Source organism: Castor canadensis, chromosome 7 (assembly GCF_047511655.1).
Source record: "Castor canadensis chromosome 7, mCasCan1.hap1v2, whole genome shotgun sequence".
NCBI lineage: Eukaryota > Metazoa > Chordata > Mammalia > Rodentia > Castoridae > Castor > Castor canadensis.
Window position 1 is genome coordinate 122,223,205 of NC_133392.1, and position 14,653 is coordinate 122,237,857.

General features: G+C 35.2%; 1 protein-coding gene across 9 annotated transcripts in view; it reads right to left on the reverse strand.

Moving 5' to 3' along the window:
• The window catches only part of Osbpl9 (oxysterol binding protein like 9), a 152,017-nt gene that overhangs the window by 17,030 nt on the left and 120,334 nt on the right, over positions 1-14,653 (reverse strand). For 7 of the 9 annotated variants that reach the window (XM_074080150.1, XM_074080154.1, XM_074080148.1 and 4 more), the window contains 4 exons: positions 11,008-11,046; positions 6,542-6,632; positions 5,318-5,422; positions 3,244-3,403 (listed from right to left, as the gene is read on the reverse strand). In XM_074080150.1, coding sequence (XP_073936251.1) covers positions 3,244-3,403; positions 5,318-5,422; positions 6,542-6,632; positions 11,008-11,046 — 395 coding nt within the window. The remainder of the gene's footprint in view (positions 1-3,243; positions 3,404-5,317; positions 5,423-6,541; positions 6,633-11,007; positions 11,047-14,653) is intronic. The other 2 variants (XM_074080152.1, XM_074080149.1) reach the window with 1 other exon arrangement.

The following is a 14,653-nucleotide window of genomic DNA, read 5'->3' on the forward strand; positions in this document are numbered from 1 at the left end:
AGTCACCAATGCCCAGTTTACCCAGGTACCTGTGTTTAAAGAATTATCAGAAAGGCAAACAGTTTAATTAAGTATAAAAACAGAAACCAAATTTCTCACAATGCACATACTTAAAGTGGTACACAATAATAGTTCGCACAGAAGTGATCATTACTACTAATGTTTACAAACAATACTGAAAGGACTTAAGCTTTCAAGCTTTCTTCCTTCAGACACAGAGAAAAAAATATAGTAGATAAAAGTTTGTTCTGAGAGTTATAAAACTAGGGGTAGCAGCTAATGACAAAACAGGTGTGACAGCTCAAAGCCTACAAATGCCAGGTAGAGAACATAAATACCCTATGTAAATAGGGCCAGGTTATAAGATAATATGGAATTTAAGCCAGCATACACAATTTGAAGGCACTTAAAGCCTCACTGCAAACAAAGCAGAAAGCAAAGAAGTCAACAAAACACTTTGCCAGGCAATAAAGTATCTGCAGTCATTACCAGTTTGGGTTTCTAGATTAGGGTTTCTAAGGAGTGTGTAAAGTTGAAAAAGAACCTAGAAGGGTTAGCTGGACACAGAACTTAAATTCTTCTTCCCCCTGCCCCCAGCCTGGCCCACTTCTCTCTACTTTACCCTGTTATATAAAGCCTTACTAAGACTTTAAAAAATTTCTTAAACCAACAATCATTTTCCTTACAAATGCAGAGTTTTGAGCCATTGTGATGCAATTACAGATGAATGTCATACTTCTTAATTACATGCATGCCTAAGAGAACTACAGTCCTACACGGTATTTCCTACTAAAAGAAACTGACATTCAATGCTTTAGGACTGGCCGATGGTACTTAGCTTACAACTTCACGTATAATCATTTCCAAATATATACTGTCTTAAAAAGTAAAATCCAAGCTATAATAATAGTACCAACTCCTGACAAAGCAATAAAGCTAGAAAATATTCCCAGCAAAAATGAAGCCAACTACATCTATAACAAACACAAAAGCAAATAAATATTAGTGTTTTTTATAATAAAATAAGTGCTGGACTTACATTATTCCCATTTAAATATTCATCATGAGGATGAGTGCAGTGGTAGCTACTGGGGGAGAAAGGGAATGGCAGATCAGGAGGATCAAGGTTCAAGGCCAGCCTGGATAAAAAATTAGTAAGACCCAATCTCAACAAACTAGCTGGGCATGGTGGCATGCACCAATGGTCCCAGGTATACAGGAGGCTGTAGGTAGGAGGATTAGGGTCCAGGCTTGCCCCAGGCAAAAATTCAAGACCCTTATTTAAAAAACAAGAAACAAACAAACAACAACAAAAACCCCTAAAGTAAAAAGGGCTGGAAGCATAGTTCAAGTTCAAGTGTAAGAGCAAAGCCAAATTCAAATCCCAATACCAACAACAAAATAATAAATATTCACAATGACTCCCTGAAGTTAAAACTAACACCCTCATTTTACAAATGAGGAAACTGAGAACTATAGATTAAGTAATTTACCCAAGGTCACACAATAAAACAGATTTACAACCCATTCTTTCTGAGATTCTAGAATTGAAGTCTTGGCTATAGCAACTCAATCTGCATACTGTTATAGCTGACAAGTCTTCTGCTTATTGGAGAACATGTCAATGTTTTCATATGATGAAGTAAAAGAGTCAAATATTTCCTTTTTCTTCTTTTGGGGGGGAGAAAGGGTGATACTGAGGTTTCAATTTAGGTGCTTGTTAGGCCGGCACTCTACCACTTAAGCCATGCCTGTAGCCCTTTATACTTTGTTGTTTTTTTTCAGATAGGGTCTCAGGTTTTGCCCAGGCTGACCTGGACAGTGATCATCTTATCTATGCCTCCTAAGTAGCTGGGATTAGAGATGTGAGCCACTGTAGCCAGCTAAGAGTCAAATATTTTCTAATGAGAGAAAAACCTACCATCAAGATCTGCCAAAACTTGCCTGGTTCATATCTGGGATTCAGGTACTTCTGACATGCCACCTGTTATTTCTCAGTTTACTACCAGGTTTTGGCTGGTCTTTCTAACTGTAATTCAGCCCCTTTGCATTCAATTGTGCACAATTTCTAAAACGCAGACAAAACCAGCAACTGCCATGACTCGTGAAAATATTCAAAGTTCATCAAAGGCTAAAGGATTCTTTCATACCCAGGCCTTGTCAATTTTTGGATCTTTTAAAACAATTTTTAAAGTTACCATCCTATGTTTCAGTTATATCAAACTACTTACAACTCCCCAAAGAAACCAAGTATCCCTTGCCTACAGGCCTTTCTAACAGGGTTCCACCTGCATGGAAACATTTCCATTTAGCCCTGCTCATTCACCCCTATTGTTGTTCTCTCTACTCATCCACATCACACTTTAGAATTACATCCTCACCCTCCCCTAGAATCTTTCTCTGACTTCTCCAGACTTCAAAATGTCCCATAGTTTTCCGTGCATATCCTTACTGTATGCCATGGTCTGAATGTTAGTATCCTTCCCAAATTGGTATGTTGAAACTTAATCACCAATGTGGTAATATTAGGAGGTACAGCTCCTGGGTGAAGATGAGAAGATGAGGTGATACACTCGTGCTCGGGATTAAGAAGCCCAGAGAGTGGCCTAGTCCATCCACCACATAGGATACATGTAGAAGATGCTATCTATAAACAAGAAAGCAAGCCTTCAACCAAACACCAACTCTGCCAGCACCTTGACTTCCAGCATCCCAGAACTGTGAGAAATAAATATCTGTTGTTTATAAGCTACAGTTTATAGTAGCCCAAATGGATTTTACCTGTCTGTCTGTTCCCCCAACAGACTTAAGTTATCTGAAGGCAGAGACATGCATGGTCTTCTTAACTTCTGTATCATCCCTCCAAATAGTGCTGGGCTTATAGATGTTGAGTATCTCCACCCAAGTACAAAAACAAGTATAAGTGACCTCCTATTTGTAATGTAACACTTCATAGCTTAATCTCATTGAATCCTCTCCTGATGTTGGTATTGCTACAGAAATGTCAAGAGGTGCTCTAACATTATTAGCACATTATCACATCTGATGCTATTTATTCCATTCAGACTAAGTCAGGAGTAAAACCAAAACACTCACAGAAGTGACTTTGCTCAGTAAGCCAATAAAAAGTAAGCTGTCCTTTCACAAACTTTATAAGCAAATCTGTCACTACAATCTCAAAATCAAATTACATTTTTAAAATTAGAAGAGTCATGTGAGTATGTATCTTACTCATATACTTACTCTATTAAACGCTTTGGGGATGAACCACTTTGATGGAATTCATCAGCATCATAGAATTCATCTTCACTGCTAGAGTAAGAGAACTCTGGGACTGTATTTGGAGACAGGTTGACATGGCTTGGAGAAGTCAGACTGCTACTAGGTGGTGAATGCCCACTGCCTAGGAAGTTAAAATGTTTTTAATTAGGGGAAAATGTTGGCAATTAGGGAGATGGGTATAAAGCAGACCTTTCCAAAGTCAAGAGTTTGGTTAAGTTTGTAGAAGTCTCTGCATTATTTGTAAAGAAAATCAACATTTAAACTAGACAATGAAAAAAGTAAATTATGTTATAGAATGTGGACAAAGCCTTTATCTTATTTTTATTTGTTTATATTTACAATACTGGAGACTAACCCCAGGGCTTCATGCTTACTGGGCAAGCACTCTACCACCGAGCTACAACCCTCTCCAGCCTTTTAAATAAATGAGCAAAAAACTCTATTCCCATTTCACAGTTTCAGATTAATTTACCTTTCATATTAGAAGGGAGCTCTTCTGATTATGTGAATTTGGTGTTGGAAGACCTACAATAGATACCAGTAACAATGGGAAGCCACGGCTCTTATATTATAGCTCCAGATACATAGAGCCAATGGGAATTGCAAAATGGAAAGAATATCAAGATCACATGAATGTTTATATATTGTTCAGATTATCACATTCATACTCATTTTTCACAGTAGTCACATAGAAAACACACTATCTCTGCACAAAGCTCTGAGAACACAAGAGTTTTGTTTTTTTTTTTTTTTCCTACTTAAGCCTGTGTCAGGTGCCTAGTGCAGAGGACAGAGATTAAAACAGAGGGCAGCTATGTGAAGAATACAAAAAGAAAAGACTAGGAAGAACATCTTTCTATTCCTAAAGGATCTAATAAAAGAAATGGAAATTAATGGAGAGTCAGAGAAAGAAGACAGAGTACTAAGATCAATTTAAATTACCAAGTGTCTAAAGGCTACCAGTAACTGATGCCAATCCACTATAGATGCCTCATAGAGACTAAAGTTAATTAAATGACTGCAGACAATTAAAAAAAAAAAGCCAAGGCCACAGGTCTGAAAGAAATTAAAGACAGCAGCAATAAAAACGAACACAGAGCTATGTCTGGTTTTTTAGACCATTCCTGTATCTTTAGCTCTGTAGTTAAGAGAACAAATCTAGGACTGGGAATGTGGTTCAAATGGTAGAGTGCCCAACTGGCAAGTGTGAGGCCCTGAGTTCAAACCCAAGAACTGACAAGGAAAAAAAAAAAAAAAAAGCAAATCAGTTGGCCACACTTGATTATCATGTGCTCAAAAATACTCTTTAAGCAATAGTTTTCCCCCTAAAACATAATGCTTATCACAGAAATTGCAAAGCAGCTCACTTTTATTTCTTTGTTTCTCAACAGTAGAAATAAGCAAGTAAAGAAACTTTCTCTTATTAGAATAGGAAAAAAATAGACAAGGAATTAACAATTAAGTAGCAGGCAAATACTCAGGTGATTACACCACTGAAAATGTATCTGAAAAGAAAATTAGTTTGAATGAGAACTGCAAACCTAAGAACTGAGATTTCTTTCTCTTTTTTGGAGGTGGTAGTGGTGGTACTGGAATTTGAACTCAGGGCCTTACATTTTCTAGGCAGGTACTTTACCACTTGAGCTACTCCCTCAGCCTCTGTAATCTCTTTATGAGAGCAAACATGATTTGTTTCTTTTTTTTTTTTTTTCCTATGTTAGAGAGGGAAAGGAAGTCAAACAAAAACTAAATTGAGTAATTCATTTTTTTAAACAATTCACTATGGGTCCCAAAGTAATTTTTAAGATACACAAACAAAGCCCTGCAAAATTTTATTTTATTTAAATTATAATTACTAAAACTCCTAATATTCACAAGTTACCCACTTCATGTATGGCACTGTTAATTATGCAACTAAGCTTTCTCCAACAGAAATATACATCACATTTCCTCAAACTCTACCAATAAGATATCAAACACAAGTCTCAAATATTAATGGAGAGTCATGAGAAGTAAAGGTTACACAAATCTGTACCTGTACTATTTGGTGTTGGAGTCTGATGATGTCCCAAGGTGGCTAATACAGGTCCAACGGGTAAGGAAGATGGTCGCTGCTCTGACTTACACAACTGAGCAGGTTCTAGATTTGAATATGTGAATGAAGTCAGAGAAACAGCTAAATATACTCCGTTGACTGCAACTATTTGAGATTCAAAATCCTAAAGATTAGAAATTTCTATAACAATATTTCATTAAGTTCATACTACCACTTTATGACTTTCTAGTTTCTTAAACTCCACGATGACATGCTACAGAGCACTAAGACACTAGAGGTAGGATACAAGGAAACCAGCTCTGATAGACTAATACCCTAGTACAATTGCTCTGTAAAACCAATAAATGCATTTGATGATAATGTGTCTCTGCAAACTGAACCACATAAAATTTGAAATAGGGCAAAGTATCTAATTGAGTTCCTTACAAGATATTAAGTTCATTCCAATACGAAATAAAAATTCATACAAGGATTTCACGTAATAAGTACTTTAAAAAAAAGGATTGTCCTTTTACAGTACAATTTCTGGCTTTACTATATCATTACTGAGAATAAGCAATACTGGATGCAAAAAAAAAAAAAAAAAAGCAAAAGGAGTAAGTAGCTGGCTGATCGCTCTCCGTCAGTTTTTCAAAAAAGTATTTATTGCTCTGTACTTAAAAACACAGATGCCATGGTATCACTAGCCATCACACTTTTCATTCTTCCCTTTCTCATTGTCTTAAAATTAACTGTGAATAAAACATTTACATTGTTCAGTTATAAGGAATATCCCACAATTGAATATTCTTGAGTTACCTTTACCTAGATTTAGGTGTACTAAGCTTTCCTTGATGGCCATGAATTCCAAGTTCTAGAACCCTGCACTATCAGCAAATCAAAGTCTTAGCAACCCTGTAGTCTCCCACTTCTGAAAACCAAAACTGCTTTCATCACACTTCAAAACCCTAATACCAAAATACTATCTTCTTTTTCCAGGTTATTTCCAGTTGTGCTAATCTTTTGCATTTGTTTACTTTTATTTTATTTTATTTTTTTGCAGTACTTAAATTTGAACTCAAGGCCTCACACTTGTAAGGCAGGTGCTTTACCACTTGAGACACTATTTATTTATTTTTTTCCAAACACAGAAAAGGCTAAGATTACTGTGATGACCAAATTAAATTTTTTCTTATCTGTGAAACAGTTTTCCAAATACTATACCTGGAGGTAAGACAGTCTGGGAAGGCATTGTGCTGATCACAGGTTCCAATGGACTAGGTTGATATATTGCATCTACAGGGTTAATAGTACTCTAAGATAAAGAAACACAGTATAGTTATTTTTAATTAAATGTCCTTCTCATGCTGACCCAACCCAAGGAGTAAAATGCCCACATTTCTGAGAGCAAAATCCTGAGGATAGCTATATAGGTCAGTTGGTCAAAATGCAAAAAGGAAATGAAACACCTTTTTTATACAAAATTATTAGAGTTTCTTCTAACAAAGCATAGTAAAAACTGAAAATGAATGAACCACTATCACATAAGATGGTAAAGCTATATGGGAAAAAGATTTGTATAATGGTGTGGAGAGATTTCAGAAAACAAACCTTTCAATTCAATTCAGTACTTCAAAAATTCTTATTTCACCACAAGTCTTATTTCATCACTAGTGAATGGACCTGTACCACTAAGAACTCATTTCTCCAATCTAGTCCACTGCTACCTGACCAAGTGTCACACAGTATGGGTGTCCAGTTACATGGTCACTCAAGACAGGTTGTACCTCCTATTAGGTGTGGGAAAAAATGTCTTTTTGAGGATTTAGAAGAGAATAAAAAAATTAAACATGTAGTTATAATTATTGGGGAGGGGTCTAGGTTTCTGAGTTTTGAAGCCAAGTAATTATTCTGCCAGCATGATGACATTTTAAAAACAAGACCGTACAGCTTACTGATTCTTTTTTTATGAGCGGAATGATATGTATGAACTTTATTTTACTTATTTTGAGATATGGTCTCACTATGTAGCCCAGATTGGACTAGAACTCAATATATAGCCTGGGCTGGCCTCAAACTCACAATCATCCTGCCTTAGCCTGCTAAGTGCTGGGATTATAGATGTATGACAGCTTGAGACTTTCAAACAAAATTCTTTGCTGCTGAATGAGTTCAAAAAGTATCTGAATGCACAAACATGTGGAGGTGAAGCAAATCCAGCAAAATGCTGTCTGTAGAATCCAGGTGGGGTGTGTGTGTGTGTACGTATTCACTGTACAATCCTGTCAACTTGTGTCTATGTTTGAAATTTTCTATAATAAAATGCTAAGAAAACCTCTAAAAAAAAAAAGTATCTGAAAACCTTAAAAGCACCTAACAAAACTGAAACTGAAATAATAGCAAAGTTTCTGTAGCTTTCTCATTTAATGTCTAAATTTTTTAAAGGAAAACTCTTTATATAAACATTAAAAATCATTAAATCAGGTCTCTTAAATCAAGTGATCTGAACATAACAATTCTTGTCAATAGTCAATTTACCATAAATATTCTAACTGAAAATCAAAGGACACTAGAGAAGACAATCAGGAAATTGCAAACAATCATTCATAATAAAAATATGAGGGCTGTAGATGTAGCTCAGTGGTTAAGTGTTTGCCTAGTATGCATGAGGCCCTGGGTTTGATCCACAGTATCATTTAAAAACAAACAAACAAACAAAAACCTAATAAAGTAAAATGTGGAAATGTTCTGAAGTTGAAGCATTGAGAAAAGCACAGGAACAGAGACTTGGAAGTTTAATTCCTTAGAATCCTCAAGTCTATTATTCTCTATGGGCTTCAGTTTCCCAGTCTATAAAATGGAGAAAACCTGTACTATATGCTCCTCTAAAGGCTTTCTAGTTATTACTTTATGATTCCATTTTCATACCATAATAATGAAACAAGTGTCTCAACAAGTCTTGGAGCTGGTTTTGTGTGTGTGGATTTTTTTTTTAAGAGACACTGGGGCTTAAACTTGAGGGCCTTGCTTGGTAGGCAGATGCTCTACTACCTGAGTCACAGACTCCAGTCCTTTTTGCTTTAGTTATTTTTCAGACAGGGTCTTGCACATTTTGTCCAGGACAGCCTCAGACCACGATCCTCCTACCTGTACCTCCCAAGTAGATGAGATTGCAGGAGTGTACCACCACACGCAGCTTGTTTGCTAAAATTAAGTTTTGCTAATTTTTGTACAGGGTGGCCTTGAACTGCAATCCTCTGAATCTCTGTCTCTCTGGAGTATAGGCATGTTCCACCATGACCAGACTCATTTTAAAATTTCTTGTTAAACAATGTTTTCTTTAAAGGACTCTAAGTGCTTTACAAAAGCAAAAATCCCACCACCAATACACAGGAATGAGGATGTATCATTTCCTGACCCCTTCCACTGTAGGGACTAAGAAATAAAATAACTTTGGAATCAGGGACTGGAATTCTATCTTTTTTGGATAATTATCTTTTCTTTTCTATATAAAATGTTCTACAATTAAGTTTGTCAAACAAATAAAATACCTTTAAACTTCTTTTGCATTGCTAAAAATTATGGGAGGTCACTATTTTGAGTTGAGCTCTTGAACTAGGCCCCAACAGACCAGATCAAACCAAAATGGAATCACCTAGGCTAAATGCCACATAACCAACAGAAATTCTAAGGAAACAAGCGGATCCCCAAACAAACCATTTTTGATGATCATAGAAGATTCCAGTCTACTTGTGTCTGTTTTAATAACCCAGGTTGCTAGAAAAATGACCTGATGTTAATCAATCAGCCTTTCCCCCCTATTGTTCAGTTTCCATTATGTTCTGCCACTGCCCAGTAGATTTTATTCTATTTTGTAGACTACAGGCATCCCAGTCCGGAAATCACAAATAAAAGTTAATTCTGGTTGTAATTCTGTGTTTTTAGCATGTATATTAAAAGTACACAATCTTTTCTTATTTTTGATAGAAAAAGAAGAAACATTCTATACTTATCTACCATCCTTGATCAATTAACTTCATGCTAAAATATATGAAATTACATTATACACCTTGCTTTTAAAAAGATGAATGTGTACAGAACTTGGAAAGTGTAAACGAATAATCCTTAGCTATAATTTGTTAGGACATTAATGAAATTTGTACAAAACAATACATAATAAATAATACATAAGTACATAGAGCTAACATTTATTGAATACCATATATTTAACTCTATACCTCCCAACAACAGAGGTGGAACCTTTCAGCTTTCTTTATAGGTGAGAAAATTAAGACTCAAAAACGTTAAGTAACTTGTGTGAGGTTACAAATAACAAGTGATAGGGCTGGTATATATGCCCAAGTGAGCAGTCTGTATCTTCAAAATAAACACTGAAATTGGGAAATACTGTATTTTCTGAGCAAATGCTTCAAATAAGTTTGTTTTCCACAAATTTAAATTTTCTGTAAGTACAAACTTACCAGATGTCCTTAATTACAAATGATCAGACATTTTGGTATGCTTTATAAAATTCTGCTTATGTTTTTAAACATAATTAATTTGGCTTTGAAGGAAAAGAGATAACTGCTACCAATAAGAGTTTTCTTAGGAGTAGTCTTTAGGGGCCATGATATGCCAGAAAACAAACCATGGTATCTTTAATGATATCTCTGAAATAGATAAATTACATTTTATTGCATTTATATCATTGAATTATATTACCTCTTTAAGACTCACACTTTGAACACAGAGAAAATTACAATATATTTAATTCATATTTCAAAAATGTTTCTATTATCTTTCTTAAGAAATTTGCAAACAATATAAATATCTAGCTTTTGTTTTCCATTTTAAACCAAGTGTAAAGAAAACATGCTCATCCTTTCCAAGCATAAGCATGAGATGGTTCTAATGATTGTTTCCAGGTCTCAAACAAACTGGCACTTGTAAAATTTTGAGGCAAAAAAAGAGGCTGTTTTCTGCTTTGGAAATAGTCTCAATAGAAGTCATTTAGTTACCATAAAACTAGAGTAGTTCAAACTACAAATCTTCAAACTAACTTTTATTTCCACCTGGAAAATACTAGCCATACAATTTTCTTCTTTGTATTTAATGGGGGGAGTTAAATATAAGGGAAGAGTAAAAGCTAAGAAGGAAGAAAGAAGAAAATGGCCGTAAGTAAAAAAATTCATGTTGTAACTTATTCCAAGAAGAGTGTAATATATAACACAGCAATAATGACAGTTAACACAACACACAAAATCTAAAAAGAAAAAGAAAATATGTAAACAGATTAAGATATTTCAGTATTGCACCCTCCCCTCTTTGCTTTCATCTGAGATAAAGAGAAGGTTGACAAGAAATGCAGCATGGTGAGTTATGTCTTATTTAATTGTAAAAGCTGAGTTTTCATACAATGATTAACCTTTCAAGTTAACACATGCAAAGTGATTCAGCCAGAACCAATACTTAGAAACATTTTAAGACTGTCATGTCCCCTCCAAATGATTGTTGAAAGATGGCCAACTTTAGGAGCTCAAGAAAAAGTGCAAGAGTTAATAACAAAAAGCAGTGAATAAGGTAAAAAGAGGAATTTGTGTTGAAAAATGAGTAGAAAGGTCTCTCCTGACATGACTGGTTATAATGCTCTGCAGAAGTAAGGGAAACAAAAAAGATTAGATCAAACTTACTATAATTCCATCTGCGTGCTTCTCCGCATTACTCTGGTCCTTAAGGAAAAATGTTAAAAATATTAACTTCATTCTTACATGTATGTAATTAATGTCTTGTGCAATTTTCCTAAGGACGCTTGTTTTACCAGGTAAGTAAAACTGAGCACTACTTCTCAGCTTTCACTGATATTTTCATTCCATTTGTTCATTTTTAGTCACACATAATTCAATCAATATCAATATAGGACAATTACTTTTATATTCAGGAATTTAAGTTCAATGAGGAAATATCCTGTTAAACTGTAGTCACATTAGTACCAACAATTAAAAGCAGAAATACTAATTCAGAATTGAAGACCTTCAGTATGTCTTTCTTCCCACTCCCCTACCACCTGTTTTTTTTGAGACAGGGTCTCAATTATGTAGCTCAGGATGACCTGGAACTCACACTTCTCCTGCCTCAGCCTCCTAAATGCTGGAATCACAGGTGTGTGCCACCATGCATGGCTTGACCCTCAATATTTCTATATTTAAACTTTCAAGTAAATTATGCCAACTCCCCACAACAATTCTCAAACTCTTACTGCACTTTAAGGTTTGATGATCACATACCCTGAAAAACCCTGAATGAACACAATTTCACATTCTAACTATTGGCCTCAGAATTATGCTAATAGTTTTTTTAAATAGACATTCTGACTTTTGTTTCCGTAAATTTAACTGTTGTATTGATGGAATAATAAGAGAACAGTGAATTCTTACTAGGTATTTATGTATATTAATTTACTTAAAGCCTCATAACATAGGTACTATCACTACTACCCCATCAGATGGATGAGAACACCATGACAGAAAGAGCAGTACAGCAGTCTCATTCCATACTCTTAGTATGCTATTTTGTCCTGCCAGAAGAGTGAGGAAGAAGGTGGTGGGAGATGCCAACACACACTTGTTTTTGTAACAGCATGTGAAAGGGACCTAAGTGCTCATTTTGTGTACCCTGGACTCTTTGATCGTCTTCCTCCTCACTCTCCCTTTAACAGCGCCTGTGACCAATGTGGGTACAAATGTGAGGAATGAACAGTCTTTCGAGACTGTCTCATTCCTTAGTGATAGAAGTTTTTCCTGGTGAGTACTATCTAAGGAGTAACCCAGATATTTGTTGGAGAAAGGCGTATTTCCACAAAATTAAGACAGGAAAACACTGAGCAGATTGTGCAACTATTCAAACACAACTGACAGTAATGCAGACTCAGAGTTTTCTATATCAACAGAGCTACACAATGCGTGCATCGGACTTAAAATTTCTTTGATTTGCTTATTCGAAATTGTTTTTCACATTTGGTTAAAACCACATGAAATAAATTCACAAATAAACCAGGCTTACTATACTGCAACATAAGAAAACTTTTTTTTTTTTGGCTTCTTCATGTTTGTTCATGTAAAACAGAACTTACTTCCTCAGAGTTTTTGTGAGAATTAAATAAAAAATGTAGGAAAATGTTTTTAAGTAAGAAAATTAGATATAAAGCCTAGTTTTTAATAATAAATAGAAAACTAATATGATCCTTGCTTCATTCAAGTGAATTATAAATGTAGTACTAAAATGAAGACATCAGATGGACCCAGAAATATGATCTTGTAAACAGCTGCATCATATGCTTTTTCTAGCAGATGCTTTGCAGAAATTATCTGAAAAATAACCAAAGCATAAAGGACTAGGGGTATGATTAAAGTGGTAATTTGCTTGCCTACCAAGTACAAGGTCCTGAGTTCAAACTACAGAACCTCTAAAAAAAAAAAAAAGTGAAAAAGACAACTCAGACTTGAAGGAAATATATATTTGCTAGGACTTGTATCAGCCCCAATTAGGGCTGGGCTGGCTTCTTGTACTAATAGCATTATCTTCCTCAAAGGAGCTGACTCCAGTATTGTTAACCTACCAGTAAACAGCAGTCCTCCAAAGTAGGTATAACAATTTATATTTCCATTAGTACTAGGTAGAAGTTTTCCATTTTTACCTACATGTAATACTGTCACTTTAAGATTTATATCCTTCTAGATTTTTTTATTTAATAAATATTTAAGTATTTTAATATGCCTGGTATTAAAAGCATTATAAAAAGTAATTCATATAAGTCTCACAATATTCAGTAAGAGACAAGTGACACTGCTACCCTGTTTTATAAGGACTATAAAGCAAAGCACAGACAATAGACAAACTTGCTCAAGTAACAGAGTTGAAATTCAGATCCAGGAGGTGTTGCTCAAGAGGCAGACCATTTGCCTAGCAAGAAAAAGGCCCTGAGCCCAAACTCCAGTCCACCCCCTCCCAAAAAAACTCTAGTTCCAGAGGTTCCCCCCACCCAGTCCTGCCTGTCCTTACTTTAAAAAAGGTGTTAAATCACAGATTAGTGAACTGACTAGATTTGCCTAAAGGTTAATTTATAAGAATGATCATTACAGCACAGTAAAGGAAGCTGAGTAAAAAGTCCATAGTGAAAACACTAAACCATGTAACCACTAAACATTATACATTAGAAAACTCATTTGATAATTTATTTATTGATCAGGTACACACTATGAGGCAGGCTGCTGCAGGCACTAAGAATAAAATGATGTTATGAACCCAATGTTTTTGTACTCTAAAATTCTCATGTTGAAGCCCTAACACCCAAAATGGCTACACTTGGATACAGAGCCTCCAAAAAGAAATTAAAAGTTTTAAAAAGGCCATAAAGTTGGGGCCCTGATTCAACAGGATTAGTATCCTTAAAAGAAAGAGACACCAGAAAACTGGCTTGAGCTCTCTCTTTCTTGGTACACTATATGAAGACACAGGGAGAAGGTAGGTGTCTCCAGTCAGGAAAGGAACCCTCACCAGAAACTAAAAAAAGCCTGATTTTCAGCCTTCAGTATGACAAAATAAAATTCTGTTGGTTAAGACATCCAGTCTATGGTAATTTTGTTATGGAAGCCTGAGAACACTGATTCTAGTGGTAAGACTAAATACTTATGGAGATTATACTCTTAGATAGATGGACAAAATATATTTAAATAAACACCATGTAAATTTGGCTAGTGATACAAGGCTGTGAAATAAAAGAAACCAGTGTTAAGTTAGAGAATTTTCTTTTAAGAGAAAGATCTTTCCAAAGACATTCCATGTGGCAGAAATTTGAATAAAGTGAAATGAGAAATAAGCCTGTTAGAAATCTGTGAAGTACCTTCCAGATAGAGAGAAAAGCAAGTAAAAATCCCCAAAGCTGGGCTGGAGGTATGGCTCAAGTAGTAGAATGCCTGGTTTGCAAGCATGAAGTCCTGAGTTCAAACCCTAGTCTCACCCAAAAATCAAAACAAAACTCTAAAGTAGAAAAAAAACTTGGCTTGCCTGGAAAAAAAGAAAACAGACCAATGTTATTGAATGGTGTGATCAAGCAAGGGTAGGAGATGAGATCAGTAATAGCTCAAATGATGTTAGTTATGCTAAGTAGTTTAGATTTCATTCCAAATAAAACAGGAAAGCATTAGGGGTATTTGAGCAGCCAAGTGATATGGTCTTATTTACATTTAAATTAAGTTCAAACATAGAGTTTATAAACAGTACAAACACAATTTGAAAGTTGTACATAAAAAGCCTTTACAACATAAAACTTCTTCTCAA